Source organism: Choristoneura fumiferana, chromosome 11, assembly GCF_025370935.1.
Source record: "Choristoneura fumiferana chromosome 11, NRCan_CFum_1, whole genome shotgun sequence".
Lineage (NCBI taxonomy): Eukaryota > Metazoa > Arthropoda > Insecta > Lepidoptera > Tortricidae > Choristoneura > Choristoneura fumiferana.
This window is the reverse complement of record NC_133482.1, coordinates 6883079-6901355: the sequence shown is the minus strand read 5'-3', so window position 1 is coordinate 6901355 and position 18277 is coordinate 6883079. Positions and strand designations below refer to the sequence as shown.

Genomic DNA, 18277 nt, shown 5'->3' with positions numbered 1-18277 from the left:
CTGTGTGTTCTACTGAATATCGATCTTGTAAAGTACCTACTATTCGAAAGTGTTAAAAAATTATACTGGATTTAAAACACGAATAGAGTACTTAGACAGCTCTAATTCATATTGTCAACTAGCCGAAGATTTTATTTCAGTTACAGTTAATTAAAAAATTCAGTACCCTGACTTGCCACTGTGTGAGAATAACCGAAATTGTAGAGCGTAATTAGTTGGTGCCAGTCTTGCAACAAAAAAAATGGTTGCAATAATCGTATAGCACTATTTGTTATATTAACGACTAGTCTATCTACCTGTATGCACTTTTTTTTTATTCGACTGGATGGCAAACGAGCAAGTGGGTCTCCTGATGGTAAGAGATCACCACCGCCCATAAACATCTGCAACACCAGGGGTATTGCAGATGCGTTGCCAACCTAGAGGCCTAAGATGGGATACCTCAAGTGCCAGTAATTTCACCGGCTGTCTTACTCTCCACGCCGAAACACAACAGTGCAAGCACTGCTGCTTCACGGCTTGCGTGACTCTAATGTCAGTAACTTATTCAGTTTAATATGTAATTAACATATTAGTACGGTCAAATATGTTTAATACTTACTTCTAAAAGTTTCAGGAGTTTAGACAATTATGTATGTTACTCCTCCGAGTCTTACGAGTTCACCTTTTAGTAGTTGGGGTCACTAAGCAAGTAAGCATTGAGAAACCAACATATGTTTAAAAAATTGTTGTATGTCGAATTGCGACAGTGTTCAGTAGACGCAGGAAAAGTTTCATGTCAAGACTTTTGGGGAACAGCAGGACAGGAACTGACAAATTGCGTGGTTTGAAAGTTACGACTGTGTTATAATTTATAAGTTTGTAAGTTCTATTTGCCCTGTTAGCGCGACCTACTGGCGGTTACGCGTGGTCATGGACGACATAACATCCGTCAGGCCTTCCCATTAGGCGGTGCACTGTTTGCTGTGGTTGTTATCCAAGACATTACGTAAATTTCCATTATTCACGTTTTTCCTTCTACTTTATGTCTCTTGCATGAATCATTACCTACATTTTTGACGTGAAATGTATCCAAAAAAACGAGTGTAGGTATTTGAAGACGATTAAGGGCAGCAATTGCATAAGGTGTCAGTCAAGATATTAAGTTACACCAATTATTTTTAAGCTAGAACTAAGTAGTTTTTGAGTATCATTTGTATGATTTGCGATTGTGACGCTATTTATTCTTAAGTTTGATATGTTTTTCTAATACGATCATCATCACCATCATCTCGGCCTATATACACTCCTACTACAGGGCACAGGTCTCCTCTCAGAATGAGAGGGCTTGGGCCATAGTTCTCACGCGGGCCTAGTGACGATTGGGAACCTCACACGTACCTAATATGGCCGGTGAAATTACTGGCACTTGAGGTATCCAAACTTAGGCCTCTAGGTTGGCAACGCATCTGCAATCCCCCTGGTGTCGCAGGTGTCTATGGGCGGTGGTGATCTCTTACCATCAGGACACCCACTTGCTCGTTTGCCATCCAGTCAAATAAAAAAATAAAAAAATAATAATAATGATATTAAATTTTTTCGCCGGTGTGTACAGGTTTCTCATGATGTTTGTCTTGACCCTAAAGCTCGTGGTTTTCAAATGTTATTTAGTACATAAATTCCGAATAACTTAGAGCTGCGAGCCTTGGCTCGAACCCACAACCCTCTACTTGAGAGGCAATAGGTCAAATCACTAGGCCACCACGGCTACAACAAATCTAATACGAAACGAATAATAAAAAAGATACCCTGCTGGACTATTGCATCCAATGTTAGATAGGTAGATACCTAGTGTTAAAGATTTCAAGGTAATCTAGGTAATGCTTATGGATTAGAGAACGGAGCCTATGTCGGACCACGGCAGGCGGCAGGGCCTCAAGGGCAGGTCCAGTTCCGCTCTCTTGCAAAACGTCACCAAGGATATCCGTGCTCTATCTACTTAATACCTGCTTACTACACCACACAAAACCACTATTTTTGCAGTGTTCAGTTAGCAATCTTCTTGAGTTACAAGGTAATAAACCGCAAACACACACAGCGCTTAATGTATTTGAATGCCAAATGTGACTGCCTTGTGACAATCACGATTCTATATTTAGTGATTTAATATTTCATAATGTGAAGCGCAAATTACAGTTAAAAGGTCGTTTATATTCAAGGTGCTTGAAAATTACCAAGGTTCACTAAATCTATTCAGTTCACATTTATGAGGCCTAATATCAGCCTTTTAAGGGATTGTCTTAATTCATCGTCTTATTCGTCTTGCACGGTCTTGCATAATTTTCAGTGTTCCTTCTTATTTGTTTGTGTACTTAATTACGCGATTGAACAGAATATGACACAAACACACATACACACTATGTAAGAATGCCGTTATAGTTATTTTTGGGAAATAAACCGATATATTAATGTAGCTGATTAAATGGGCTGCAGTTCGTGTATATGGCCCTATTATTTTATTTAAAATATGGCTTCTGTCTCTCTTTGGGAGCGACGTTGTACGGTGATTGTAATTTTTGCAACTTGATAGTAAAAATTCCAGAAACCACGTGGAGACAACTTGCGCATTAAAAAATGTCAGACACGAGAGCAACATATAATTTTGTGATCACTGTTTATTGTTAAGGTTAATCGCCGCATAAAACACTATCGAAATTATACTTCAACTAGCCAAAGAAACCAGAAATACCAAAATTAGATACTGTCTACATCCGCCATGTCCGAATGCTACAAATTGAATCTATATGGCCCTAAAAGCCGAACAGCAAATACCTACTATAAAAAAAGTTTTGGCGGGGAAAATTGACAAGTGTCGATATCTTTTTTTTTTTTTGATTGACTAGACTTGGGCTTTAGCTATTTTGCAAGTAAGTGCCATTGTCATTTCAAAAGTTTCGTTTAGAAACGTGATACGTGATTTTTTATTTTTGCAGTCCGTTATATCTACTTACATGTTTTATATTTTTTGGGATTATTTTAACGTTTTAAAAATTCATGTTACAATCAAATAAACACTTATATAGATTATACAGACAAATGCATACTTAAATACATATCAAACATCCAAGACCCGAGAAAAAACTACACTAATATTATTCATACAAATATCTGCCTCGGCCGGGAATCGAACCCGGGACCTCAAGCTTCAAGTCAGGTTCTATAACCACTTGGCCATCCGGTCGTCAAATAAATATTATATTGGAAAAGTTCGTATTTATTATGCTCTCTCAATTAGCTTCAGCAGGTACCCATCGTGTATCCGTTTTGACATTGACACTAAATAATAAAGTTCCATATTGATGGATATGAAAATGTCACTCATTTCCCCACCCATCCCACTTTTCCCGATGGAAATACATTAAAACGTTTTAAATTTCGTGATTTTGACGAGTAGTCTACTCGTGACCACGGCCACTGCAATGTGGTCGAAACGTCGAGGTAAATATAACGCGAGTGTTTAGCGTGATATTTAAGTCCTATGTGTTGTATTTTGATTAGGAAATACATTATTCAAAACATATATCTGATCTGTATTCAACTGCCGTTTCGCCTTCAAAATTGAACTTAGAAGTTCAGACTGAAGAATTAACTTACGTCGGAAGAGAATGATGCCCTCCTGCGCGTTGTAGCCGGTTAGGAAAGGCACGTCGGCCCCGGGCAGCAGCGCGCGCGGGTGCTGCGTGAGGAAGGCGTCGGGCGCCGGGGGCTCCACGGCGGGCAGGAACGGCAGCGCCACGGTGTTCTGCAGGTCTGCGGTCTTGCCCGGCGCGCCCGCCAGCCGCGCGCCGGCCTTCACTAGCAATTCGCTTGGGGTCGCTCGCAGGTAACCTAAGAGAGTAGTAAGTATAATTTGCGTTATACCTAAAGGCGAAAATGTCGGGATGTATATCATAGATAACGTTGAATATCTATTAAAATATTGATTGATTAAAATATCTTTTATTTTAAATCAAAAGTCCTTTTCGTCGTTTGCTCCGTTTTCGGTAGGTATTATGAAGTAAATATAAGAGCCCTCAGTTGACGTACAAAGTACCTACGTACTGTCCATCCGGTCTGATCCGGTCATTCGAGAAGGTAGTGGTTAGGCTAAGAAACGCGGGTGACTTTTGTCGCCGAAATCTATTGATTAGTGTTAACTGACGGTTAAATGTGATGCCATCACATTTAACCGTCAGTTAACACTAATCAATGGATGGTGAAACAGCCCCTAAATCTCTCTTTTTTACACCTTAAAAGATCAAGAGATAGTTGCACTGTATAGATGTGGGTAAGACAAAAGGCAGTCTACAAGTGTACTTCTCATTCTTATCATTGTTAAGTACTTACCTGCAGAGTTTCTTGCCGGATTCTTCTCAGCAAAGGTTTTTGCGAACCAGTGGTACATTTTTTGACATTCATATGTGCTTGTTATAGCTTAAATGGAATATTTTGACTGGCTTTTGGCTTTGAAATAATACAGGACATGTACCCAATAGGTTTAACTTGGGTTACAGCCTGTATTGTGTAACCTGGGGCGTGCATTGAGGGTAGGCAGCGCTAGATGCTGCCTACCCTGCTGCGGTGGGCTGGTGCACTGCTGCAAGCTAGGTCTACCCTGGACCACTGCACGCCAATGTAACATCTCAATTACAATGATGATGCTTAGCTTACCGAGCAGTTCAGCGGTGCTGTTGGTGACGATGCCGAGCTCCCGGCCCAGCTCGAAGGCTCGCTCCAGCGGGTCCTGCGCCAGCGCCCACGGCGACGTCGCGAGCCCGCTCTGCGCTATCGCTGCGTGGAACAGACCCTGCGGCAATGCGTGTCAATCCGTAAATACCTTTACAAAATGCGAAAATGTGAAAACATGTGATAGGTATTAATGTTCTTTGAACAGTTAAAGTTTCGATATCAGGGGACCCCGATGTATATATATACGATATGCTCAACCAATCCGAAACGTTGTTTTTACCAACACAATAAACTAGCTATTGCCCGCGGCTTCGCCCGCGTGGAATTCGGTTATCGCTCGCTGTTCCCTCGGGAACTGTGCATTTTTCCGGGATAAAAAGTAGCCTATGTCACTCTCTGGCCCATTAACTATCTCTATGCCAAAAATCACGTCGATCCGTCGCTCCATTTCGACGTGAAAGACGGACAAACATACAAACACACATACTTTCGAATTTATAATAATAAAGTATGGACTAGTATAGATGTCATATGAATCAGTTCATAAGCGCGAAGAGGTAACAAACAGACAGACAAACATAAAGCAAACAGACCTACAGACAGACAAAGTTACTTTCGCATTTCTAATATTAGCCACTACAACAAAATAATAAGAATTAAATTAAAAGTTAAGGGTGTCCCCAAATAGCCCCAATATAAGAAACGTTTTATTTTTTGTTTTTGTTGTGCCTCTATTACGTTTAAACATACCACTTCAAACTCGGAACGATAGTAGAAATATCGAAAAATAAATATACTGAATGTCAATAAATAATAAATATTGGTCTAACGCGGGTTGGTCTTGGGGTAAAAAATTAAGTTTGGTATGTCTGTCAGCGGCTGCACTTTGATTTTTTGTGATTTTGTGCCTATTTTTTGCCCTTGACTGCCCTCGGTTCGTGAGTCTGACTCGCTCTACAATTATTGTGACGTGATGTTCACGCTTTGATAATATTATTAAGTAGGTACCTAATCAGTAATTATCATACCTACACATGTTAAAATAAATCGGCTATTAATTAATTAGATCAGATAAATCTGACAAACTATCAATCTTTGCAAAATTTTAATCGAAGAAACATATCCTTGTTTTGCTTTTGAACATCGCTCATTATAACCTGTTTTTCATGTGTTTTATGTACATAATATGTATTTACTGTCGTTCCCGTGTTCATGTTAATTGATCTAATTAATTACCCACTAAGTCAGAATCATACACATAACAGTCCTAGCTATGGTCGTATTCACTGCCTCTTTTAAGTAAGAAGGTACCGTTTCTCGACCGATGAAGAAAATGTCGTGAGTAAGCGTCAAAGTTTCTGTTTTTTATTTGATTTTTTTTAAGCCAGTTGGGTTTTTGATTTTTGCCTGACTGCCAGAATGAAAATAAAATTATATTTTTCCAGCACATCAATATCAGAGGTAGCATATTGAAACCTGGCATTCGGGTGATTAATCCACAATTGGTACCTCATTAACCTTTTCACAAAAAGGTGCGTCGGGTCGATACGGCCTGACGTAATGATAACAATCGATCGTTGCTAAATAATCCGCATCGACACACGTGTAGGAACATAAATAAAGTTTATTGTTATTTCGCCTATGGATTGATTACTGCGTCACCTTCTATGCTTTTGGCTGTTGCAACACGCTGTTTATTATTCGTAATTGCGTAGCTATTAGCGTTGTTGTGTCAGCGAGTCACTATACAAAAGTAACTGAAACATTAATCTGATCACGAATTTTAAAATGCGAGATAAAAGTTCAACTCTAAGTGAACTTGTAACATTTCAAAAAAATATCCAAATTGCATCGGTTATTTTATCTTACCGTTTATTTCCCCATGTTTTTTATTTACTTTGACCGTACATAAGTAACTTTAATCAGTAGGTAAATATTGAGTGGTTATCAAAATTACTTTAGGCACTTTTCTATCTCTAAGTGTTTCACTGTGTTTACTGCAGCTGCACTGTAAAAATGTTAATTGCTCAATCTCTACATGACTCTATTTTTTTATTTGCGTAGAATATTACAGTGCTACATGCACGTTAGCAAACAGTGGGTCCAAGGTCTGTATTCATAAAAAGTTACCACCTGTGAATCTGATCATAGCATGCAGTCTAAGGCAGGTGAACAGTGACAGTCCTTTACGGATTCCCCGAAAACAGTGACGCCCAACGGGTGCCGCCGATGTTGATCTCCATTTGATTTCCAACCACATACCAGATTAAGCAGACGCAGAGTAAGTAGGCTATCTATAGGGTGGACTGATGACCTGTTGAAGATTGCAGGAGTTCTACATGGGACCTGCCATGGTCATTGGTATTCTTTGAAGGAGGCATGTTCAACAGTAGGAGTGTTTCGTCTGATGATGATGGTGACGATGACTGTGTTTACCTGCGACTGTGGTGACAGCATGTGTAAGTGCACAGAGGCAGCGCCCGCTGACTCCCCGAAGATGGTGACGCGCCCCGGGTCACCGCCGAAGTGTTCCACGTTGTCACGCACCCACCGCAGAGCCATCACTTGGTCCTTGGACAGTACAACGTTTCAGATTAATAAAGCTACTAGAATAAGCTAATAAACTACGTAACATAAATATTGCTCATTTTTTAAGGTAAATGTTAGAGTTTTCTGAAATACGGTAGGAATATGTTACACTGTGTATAGAACAGCTAGGTACATACCTTAAGACCCATGTTGCCAGAAACCTCTTCATTTTCCAAACTCAAGAACCCGAGAGCTCCAAGCCTGTAGTTCAAGGTGATAAGCACCACACCCGCCCCCACCAGGTGGTCCGGTCCATACAGGAACGAGTTCCCTGATCCCACAGCGAAGGCGCCTCCGTGGATCCACACCATTACAGCTAGCTCAGGGTTGTACCTTGAGCAAGAGACGAATTTAGAAACCGGACATTTTGAAACTATTGTTAGCTGCCATGGAACAGTAATCCAGTATGATTTAAGCACGCTGATAAGCTCAAGCATTAGCATTACGTTGCGTACAGTTATGACATTTACACTGTTTCCGTGTAGTTGTTTGTTATAAATGCTTACTTATAACTACAAGGTCACGTCATAACTACCAAAGTATAATGTTTCATTGCCTCTCTGTAGTTGTCAGCTAAAGTTAGGAAGACGACCGGATGGCCAAGTGGTTAGAGAACCTGACTACGAAGCTTGAGGTTCCGGGTTCGATTCCCGGCCGGGGCACTAATAATATTTCTTAGGGACTGATATTATAATTAGGGTATTGCCGATTGCTAGATAGTTCCCATTTTTATTTGTTATTTAGTGTTACCTACAGCAAGGTCTTTCAACGACCACTATATGCTTCAAACACACTGTGTCAGAGTGCTATACCGCCCTCTCAAAGTAAAAGGCGGTATTTTAAAATAAAATAACTTTAGAGTTAAGTATATTTATGGCATTCTGCATCAGGTGGAAACAGTGTTTTTTTTTTAAACCACCTTTTGTCTTAAGAGGATAGTAAAGATCGAGGTAAGGTAAGACACCGTTTTTGTCTTCCTACCTTCAAAGGGCTGAAGTTAAGTAAGACTATGCGTCATTGTGAGTAAACGACAATTTTTAAACGGCTAAGTACATAGGTAGATAGTATAGAAAGGAAAATTAAGTAGAAGGGAGACGAGGTAGAGGAAGGCCAAGATTGACCTATTTTGGCTAGGTGAAGGAGAAACTAGGTATCGTGTCGTATCAGGAAGTCAAACAGCTGTCCAAGACAACGCGGAGTGGCGATTGCTCAACGTACAAGAGCGTATAGCTCTTAAATTTACGAAGAAAGAAGAATTTATCCTATTGATACACAGTAATAGCTAGATATGTAGTTACCCTGTGAGCTTGTCAGGCAGTGCTGGCGTATAGACGTTAAGGAACAGGCAGTCCTCTTCCCCCTTGTAGGTGTCGAACAGCATGAACCGGTGCGGGCAGACAGCACCCTCCTCCAGCGCGTCGCGCACGCCGGTCCAGGGCTCCAACGGCACCGGAGGCCGGAACCGCAGAGGCCCGCGCGGAGGTTGCGCATATCTGCACATAGAAAACTTTATGTACTGGAAAATATTATAGTTTCTAGCTTTATGTGATTTATGAGCTTATACTAATATTTCCAGTTTCAAGAGAGTGAATTTTTCGAGTAATACCTAACTCAATTTTCTTAGGACTTATTTTGACAAATATGGTAATTTTTGAAAATATATGAGTAATCATACCATTCGAAAAAACATACAGTTGAACTTAGAAACTTCTTCTTTTTTGAAATCGGTTAAGTAAATATTGTGCACTAAGTGCTACTACAAAACCACCGCGCGGACTTGTTTAGGGTGCAATTTTCTTCTACTCGACTCGCATTTTCATAATAACTCAGTTTTTATCGACTTACATTGCCCACATGCGAATTCAAATATCACCCCGATGGTCAAGTCAATACCATTAATAGGCTGTTCAGAAGTTGCCAAGTCCAGCGACCTCTGAAGCAGGGTGGCCAAACGCCCCCCAAATTCATATGAAAGTTTGACTAAGAAAAAGCGGACGGATGCGAAAACTTACCACCTTCAGTAATTTGTCGGTCCCTGGTCAATTCACAATTTGAATTCTATCTTAACAATTAACGCTCGTCGATTTCACCTTCTTTAACGAAACCGACCCTATTCCATATGGGGGAGACCTATGTCCAACAGTGGACGTCCTACGGCTGATACGACGATGAAAAAAACCCACCTGATTCCCTTGAAAGCGTAATAGGGTGTCTGCGAGGCGGTCCTGGCCTGCAGCCGGCGTCCGCGCAGCGCGCCCAGCCTCGTCAGCACGACGGGCCCGCCGCCCACGCGCATGCGGTCCACCAGCGCGTGCACCAGCCGCGCCGCGCGCGCCGGCACCGCCTGCAGCCGCCGCAGCGCGTGCTTCAGACCCACTGACTCGCTGACGGTGCTGGAGAGCCGACGCCACGCCCCAGTCACCTAGGACACAGAATAGATAATAGTACACCTGCGTTTCCACCAATAATGTGCAAGGATGTGTTGGGAGGAATGTGTTTTTCGTGAACCAATACAAACGCTTAATTTACCTCGCCTCGCACAGCACATCTCTGGTGGAAACAGCACAGCTGAGCGGAGCGAGGCGAAGTAAATGGAGCGTTTATTGGTTCTTGAAAAACACATTCCTCGCAACTCATCTCTGCACATCTCTGGTAGGAACGGAGCCTACAAGTCCTAGGGGTGAAAATGAAATGTGTCACGACATAGTTGCTTCACTATAGCCTTAGAAATAGGCTCAGAGTTGCTCAGCGAGCTAGAGAGCAATATGCTCGGGGTTTCTCTAAGGAATCGAATTAGAAATAACCTTTGGTGCAGAAAAAAAGAACACATCTTACTTAGAGACAGGGCTTTGTTAACATTGGATTTATTTATAGGCAGGCCTTAAAGGCTTATATAATAATATCTATTAATTTATACGCAATTTCGGTAAACGAATCTGACTCGCACGTGGGCGGTTTTTAATATTTAAATGCCATTAAAACCTACTGGCTGATTCCTACATTGCTACTTGTAGGTAAGTAAAGGATAACTTTTGTGTACTTCACCTGAAAGAACAGTAAGTGCAGTCGTGTTCTTAAACTTGTTCAGATATTTTTGATTGAATTTTTGCTCAGAAGTTTATGAACTCGGCTGTAAAGAACATTTTGATAATTAATATTTCTGACTTCAAGTACTATAATTTGGTAAATTTTTGCAGTATGTGACACGGTAAATGCCGTGTTTAACGTCATTAAATCTGTGCCGGTGCAAGCTCTTGTAACCCGTCACGTCACCTGCCAATGTGATAATTATAAGTTATACGTAACATTCATTCGCTCGTTCGTTTTTTCATTATGGCCCATTACGAAAATAATGTAAATACCTAATTTAATGACGATCGGAATGATATATGTGAAAGTTACTTGTAATTCAGCCCTAATCGTTCAGTTTAAACGAAATATTCAGCTATGAAAGTTTACCTACAGGGGGCCGATTTTTGAAAATTACACCCTTGAAAATATTATTGTGCTTAGGTACGTCTCTGCAGGGCTACTACGAAACTCGAAGTTCGTGTCGTGCGGTCCCTCTGACACTTATACTATTTAATACGAGAGCGAGAGGGACGGTACGCCACGAACTTCGAGTTTCGTAGTAGCCCTGCTGAATTGCTGTAATAGCTCACTAGCTCAGTTAATTTTTGAAAATTTACGACTGCACCACACGCTCGTTTGAATTAGGAATCATTTTTCAAAGCCAAAATCAAAAATTGTATTCAATTAAGTTCTGTTATACCTACCTACTCGTAGTACGCACTTATGAATGTGATTGTCAAATAACCAACGAAAAGTTGGAAAACCCCGACTTTGCCACTTCAAAGTTGAATATCTTAAAAAGGGCTAAATTGATCTTGATGAAACATGTTTCAAAAAACAGCATTCAAATTGGTCCTCCCGTTGAAGACACCCTTTGAAGATATAGCGGTCAAATTTATAACACCCCTCTTTTTGCGTCGGGGTTAAAAATCTACCACCGATTTGCAAAAACCTATAAAAATGTGAAAGCTTGCATGCGTGTTACTGCATTTCCATTATGCAAAAGCAGCCCATCGGACTTGGATGAGATTTGGTACTGATAAATATCAGTTATAGGCTTTAAGTAGTCTGGATTAACAATGGGTCCCACTGAAAAACAGCGTCGCGGCTTGTCGCAACATTAGGTATGCGGGTGGGCCCCAATTTACACCACCTATTCGATTGTTTTTTAATAATTATTTCTTCCTAATGTGTAATTTTTCTGTGTATCGAATATGTGTAAATAAATGTCTCCCTCTCTCTCTCTCTCTCTCTCTATAACAAAAAAGATTCTTTGGCTCCCGGATGGCCGGATAGACAACTACATTAGTCCCGCATGACAGCGAAAAATGAAATTCTTTGTAGGCGAATTAAGTCACGAGCCTCAGCTAGTCTGGCCTTGCCAACTATTAATTAAAGTAGGTAAGTACCTAGGTATTGGCAATTCATAAATCTGCGGCAACGAAAGTGCGTTGGTCATGAATGGCTCAATTTTTGCGCGAGGGCTGTGCTGCGGCTGCGGCCTCTCGGCACCGGTAACCGCAACGCTCCAGATATCAGTTTAATAAAGGGGTTGAGTCTAACAAAATGATTGTAATTATTTTACTTAATTTTTATCGGTAGTTTTGTTTAAGCTACCGCGTAGTTTAGAAGCTAACTTTTTTTCTTCTTAGTACGTACCTTTACTTGTGCCTAGTGTGTTTATTTTAATTTTAATCTTGCTGGTCAAATTGTACCCACTTTTATGGTTGGATTGACTTGAATTTTGTATTGTACGCTTTTTTTTTTATTAAATTAATTAATTTCTAATTGCATTCATGCTTTAAAATTTCTGGAAGGATATACTAGACCAGCCTGTCTCAATAGCTATGCTCAGAGATACACGTTAAGTAGGAATAATAAATAATAAAATGCTTAACTCATCAAAACATTAGTTCATTAAACATTCACTGTGTCTGCATTTGATAACATCGATATATTGCGTGAAGCGATTGCATTGTCCAACTTGCCACTCAAAAAAGTTACATAAAAATGTTTCAAAACTAATAAATATCATCTTTATTTGGTAAATGTCAAGGATGTGCCTTGTTAATTTTTGCGCTTATCGCATAGAGTTAGACTGAAAAATAATTTGATTGTGTGCAATAGGTTAGTTAAGTACCTACCATTCGTGTATAACACTAACCGCAGCGCGCTCTGAGTTTGTCAATGGTTTGTCATGACAGGAATGCTGTTAATTATGTACATTTAAGTACAGTTGCAATCATAAAATACCTAGGTGCTCAAAAATATCTGAGCATGACTGTATTATCAATCGCTCAATTGCATTTTCGGATGATTAATTATTATTGTTTTTATTTTTTATTTTAGAATAAGGTACAAATTTTTTTTTTTTTTAAATTAGTGCTGGATATTACATTATAAGTAAATACTTGCATACCTACTGCAATTCGAACCTTAATTATTTATGATTTACACTTTATTACTTAGGCACTTACATATATTAATACACATTCAGCACCACGTTTACAGCGAGTAAATGATTGGTTTATTGTTATTTTTGAACACGACAGTTCCCACGGGATAGCAATGAACGATTTCTTCGCAGAGTGGGGGCAACAGCTACTTTATTATGAAAAAGACGTAACAGATTACTCACGCATTAATAGCCGAGCGAGGTACAGACGCTCGACATATTTCAAACCAACCCGTGCCTAGTTTAATACTAGCGTTTACCCGCGGCTTCGCACGCGTAAACTATTCGAGCTGGTTGTTGCAATTGAAATTTCGGGGTTTTATAAATTCCCCTGGGAATTTTCAAAAATACCGTAGTTTGAGGTTGTGTTAAGAACAACTGTCCAAAATTTCATGACTCTAAGCCCAGCGGTTGTTATTTCTAGAATTTATCCCTATCCCGTGAGAATATCGGGATAAAAAGTATTCTATGTTTTAATCCCAGTTATAAACTAACTTTTTGCTAAATTTCATCTAAATCCGTCCAGCCGTTTCAGCGTGAAGAAGTAACAAACATACTCACTCACAAACTTTCACATTTATAATACTAGCGTTTACCCGCGGCTTCGCACGCGTAAATCATTAGATAAAGCAGTTGAATTGAAATTCCGAGATTTTATTAAATTCTCGTGAGAATTCCCTAAAATTACATCGTGGTTTTCATTGACGTTAAATTAAAACACATAGGCAATTTTCATGACTAAGCCCAGCGGCAGTTATTTCGAAATTTTATTCCTATCCCGTGGGAATATCGGGATAAAAAGTAGCATATGTGTTATTCCAGATGTCCAGCTATCTATATACCAAATTTCATGACTCTAAGCCTAATTTTTCATAATGCCCGGGCATTATGAAAATTACCGATTTATCACTTGGTCCACAACATATACATACACACACACACACCCATACTCACAAACTTGTGGATGTATAATATTAGTAGGATATAATAGTATGTTATCTAGTAGAGCTGGGAGCATTCACATAATATTGCTCTGAGGGTTTTACCAAATATGTCGGGTCATGTGTCACTAGAGTGCCAAGGTCCACAAGAATCGAAGAATCGATGAATCTGCCACTGATCCTACTTAGCATCCTCGTTACAAGGTAATAAAAATGTAAACTCGTCCCACATACGGGACCCCAATCTTGATAATATACCCACACTGAAGCACATATTACTTTTAATCAAGTTTATGTACGATAATGTCTTATTTTAATATACAGTTACATTGATATCACTAACTCTCGGTGGTTGGGACGTGAGTCGTTGTCAGAACATGTAATGTTATATGTTGCTCTGACCATTGACTGCTGGATACATCTTGATTATGATTACCTTCTAGTAGTGATTGATATCAAGGACAGCGATATTTGCTCTACAGAGATTTCGGCAGCTCAGTGTCTTAACACGGGTGGCTGGCTAACTATTCATTCGATCCCATAATTTACGCCGTCGCTATCGAGTACGGTCACTGTAAACTCATGGTACTTAGTGGTACTGAACCAGGCGATCGAGGCACGTGACTGGTAAAAATTTAACGACCCACTGTATTCCAAGTCATTAAGGGTACCGTAATTTAGTTAATAACTGTTATGATGGTAAGGAAGAAACGTATTTTGTAGGACCATTATTATGTGCCTTCAATATGATGCCAAATCGATTAGATACACGGAATGTGGGCCAAATTGGAATTGCGAAAAACCTTACGATCTAAAATGACATAGCCTAGATATGGGATATGGGAAACCGAATCGTGATGAAACGCCTGTGCAGTGTATGTAAGTATGCATTAATTGGTGCCTAAACCGGCTAAACCTAACCAAACTCGGTATTTAACACCGTTGTATGAAAATATATCAACTTAGGCATATATTTCTGTGGTTTTATACATTGATTGTGAAAATGAAAGTATAAAGTAAAACTTGAAAATAATTATGATTGGTTTTTTTAGAGTCTGTTTCTATTGTTTTATTTCGACTCCAAATTTGTTACTTTTACGGGTATCCCGTGAAAACCATATGGGAATACAAACTGAGACATGGATGCACGGAAAAACCCGAAAAAGAGACCAGCGCTGGGAATCGAACCCAGGTCCTCAGCAATCCGTGCTGCTGCTTAAGTAGCTTAGTAGAAACAAGAGCTTGTCGGACACGCCCAAAATAGGGTTCCGTAGCCATTACGAAAAAATTAAGTAATATTTTTCTAAGGATTTCGTATTTATACGGAATCTTCTAAATTTAGGTATATTTTATACCTTAGGCTGCTGTTTACTCTTAAACTACTAATAATTCTCAAGCAAACTTAGTCGTTATAGTTTTCCTTGAAAAATTGATATACTTACTACCATTGTAAATTTTTTCAAATTTTTCCACTCACCGGTTTAGATTTTAGAGGGGGGGGGGCACTGAATCGAGAAATTGTTTTACCAAACCCCTAATGGTTTTAAAAGACCTATCCAACGATACCTCACCCTATAGGGTTGGATGAGAAAAAAAAACACCTCCACTTTACGTCTATGGGAGGTACCCAAAAAAAAAATTTTTTTTGAATTTTTATTGTACTATTTTGTCGGCATAGTTTATATTTATATCCGTGCAAAATTACAGCTTTCTAGCATTGATTGATAGTCCCTGAGCAAAGCCGCGGACGGACAGACAGACAGACATGGCAAAACTATAAGGGTTCCGTTTTTGCCATTTTGGCCTGAGATATGTGTGCACAGGAGAAATTTGTGTCTAGACTCCTGTCCATCGGTGGTGTAGGATTGCTGAGGACCTGGGTTCGATTCCCAGCGCTGGTCTCTTTTTCTGGTTTTTCTGTGCATCCATATCTCGGTTTGTATTTTCGATATTGAAAATAATTGTCTGAGAAAGCAATTAAATAACAAAGAGATAATTTGATTGTCCTCAAGTGTTATTGCTATGGGTGCCGAATACAAGCTCGTATTACCTGCATGCATGCATGTATGCATCTCCGTTGTAGGCAGTTAACTTTATGCGCAACGGATATAGGATGTCTAAATTTTTCAACATCATAGTGCTTAATTAATCTACTCTACACATACATTTAAATTATTCCATTGTTTTGACAATGCTAAAATGATTAGTTAAAGCAGACGAATTGCATCACTTATTCAAAAGACGGTACAAAGACAAAGACGGGACGGTACTCGTCTAAAAGTACCAAAGACAAGGTTGCCATTTAAGTGAGAAGCCGCAATTTAAGAAGAAGAGCAAATTACTAATCTGTAGTATGTCTTTTATGCTGCAACTCTTGACTAATTACTCACAGGCTGGGTACATTTAACTGCAATAGTCACCCAAGCAACCCACATGCCATTACCTCAAACAAAGTCTGAGAAAATGTATTCTCGTAATACCTACTTAGTTACAAAACCCATACAATACTGAGTCGATTCTAGATATTACACTATACTCTATAGGTACTTCCGTTACCACACTGTTATGGATGAAATAATTCTATAGTTAATTAGACAATGAGGATCCTCGTCCGTAGAAGAGCGGGTCTATAACAAAAGTTTCGTTGCATAACGTAAGACGCGTAATGTGGACAGTAAGAATGCGAGACAGTTCTAGTTGCCCAAGTAATAGCTGTTGGGGGCATTAAGTATATTGCCATGAAGATATAGCGCAATAATGCGTGGTACACAGATATGCTACAAAACGCATGATCAAACTTCCAAATGCCTACCTAATGTTACCAAATATCAAAGTGGAAACATCGTAACAAAATAACATTCGAACGCTTTCAGCAAAAAACGCTAGTTACTACATTGTTCTGCGTGTCAATATTAGCATTATTGTGGTAGATTTTGTGTTTTTTAAGTTACCCTTCGTTTTCTGTCTGCAATAGCGAACAGAGCGAGCCAGCTGAATCACCTTTTCAACGGACGTGAAAGTTTAAATTTGCTTTTCTACGTCGAGTCCCATTTATTTATTTCAAAATAACTAGGTAGTTTTTTAGTAGGTACCTAAGTAGCGAGATAAAGCATGCAACCAGCAACAGCCTGGATTTTCTGATAGAGGTCACCTTTATATTTATTGTTATAGTGGATTTAGCCCAGAAACATCGTCGTGAAGATTACCCTGATGGAATCGTATTTGAGCAATCGTTATCAGTATGTAGAGATGAGTGAACTGGATGGTAATAACTCAGTCCGGTCGGATGAGGCTATCCTGAGGTATGGTGTGCCTCAGGGTTCTATACTGGGTCCATTATTATTTATCATTTTTATTAACGATCTGCCACGTCATGTATCTTGTGGAACCTCATACCTTTATGCTGACGATACTAGTGTTGTTTTGCGGGGTAGAACTCCAGAGGAATTAAATACAAATATGCAAACTTGCTGGGCTCAACTTTCCTTTTGGTTCACTGTAAATGGCTTAAGGATTAATAGTTCCAAGAGCTTTTATATGATATTTCGCCGAGGCCCAAACAGTGTCGACACTGTTTGTGACATACCAATTTCTAAGGGCAGTGTTATCCGATTCTTGGGTGTTGATTTGGATCCATACTTGAGATGGCATACCCATATTGATGGTTTAGGTGAGGGTTTGGCAAGGGCATGCTATGTTATGAAGAGACTTTGTGCCTTTGTAGACAAGTCCGTTCTCAGATCCGTTTATTTTGCGTATTTTGAAAGCATAATGCCTTACTGCATAGAGGTGTGGGGTAATGGCTCTAATGTAAATTCTGTTCTTCTAAAGCAGAAAAAGGCTATCCGTATCATAGAGGGTTGCTCCAGTGTACCTGACACCCACAGACAAATGTTTATTGACAATAAAATTCTTACTGTTGTGTCGATGTATCTCTATGCGAACGTCTAAGAAATATTAACAAGCTCACTCTCACCAGAGCGCGGTTCGCCCATTTTGATAAGAGCTTTGAAAATACAGCGAAAAAAGTTTATAATAATTTGGATAGTGAGTTAAGGCAATGTGACGACCTGGTCACATTTCAGCGTAAACTAAAGGCATACTTTATAAAGAGACCATTTTATTCCATAAAGGAATTTTATGCAAAAATACTTTTTGACTAACTCATAATGATAATGTAATGTGGTAACTGATTTTATTGAAAATTAATTTTATTAAGTATGAAATGTTTATCTACCTGGACATCTATTCTAAATTGTATTATATATTGTCTTGAATAATTTATTTAACCATAATTACTATTGTTTGTATAACTCCTAGTGAATAAATAATAACTAAGTACTATACATGTAAAAGTATTGTTAAAAGGTAACAAAATGTATTTGCACGCATTTGTGTTTAAAAGCAAATAAAATATTTGAATTTGAATTTGAAATAAAATAAAATTTGAATTTGAATTTGAATTTGATTAGTCCAATAAAATTCTGATGAATTTTTATGATTTTTACCTAAT

At 39.2% G+C, this 18277-nt stretch overlaps 1 protein-coding gene across 12 annotated transcripts in view; it reads right to left on the bottom strand.

The window, feature by feature from the left end:
• Positions 1-18277, bottom strand: part of LOC141432612 (carboxylic ester hydrolase-like) — a 31727-nt gene that overhangs the window by 6950 nt on the left and 6500 nt on the right. For all 12 annotated transcript variants that reach the window (XM_074094265.1, XM_074094268.1, XM_074094272.1 and 9 more), the window contains 6 exons: positions 9480-9718; positions 8595-8789; positions 7434-7629; positions 7144-7278; positions 4690-4825; positions 3634-3867 (listed from right to left, as the gene is read on the bottom strand). In XM_074094265.1, coding sequence (XP_073950366.1) covers positions 3634-3867; positions 4690-4825; positions 7144-7278; positions 7434-7629; positions 8595-8789; positions 9480-9718 — 1135 coding nt within the window. The remainder of the gene's footprint in view (positions 1-3633; positions 3868-4689; positions 4826-7143; positions 7279-7433; positions 7630-8594; positions 8790-9479; positions 9719-18277) is intronic.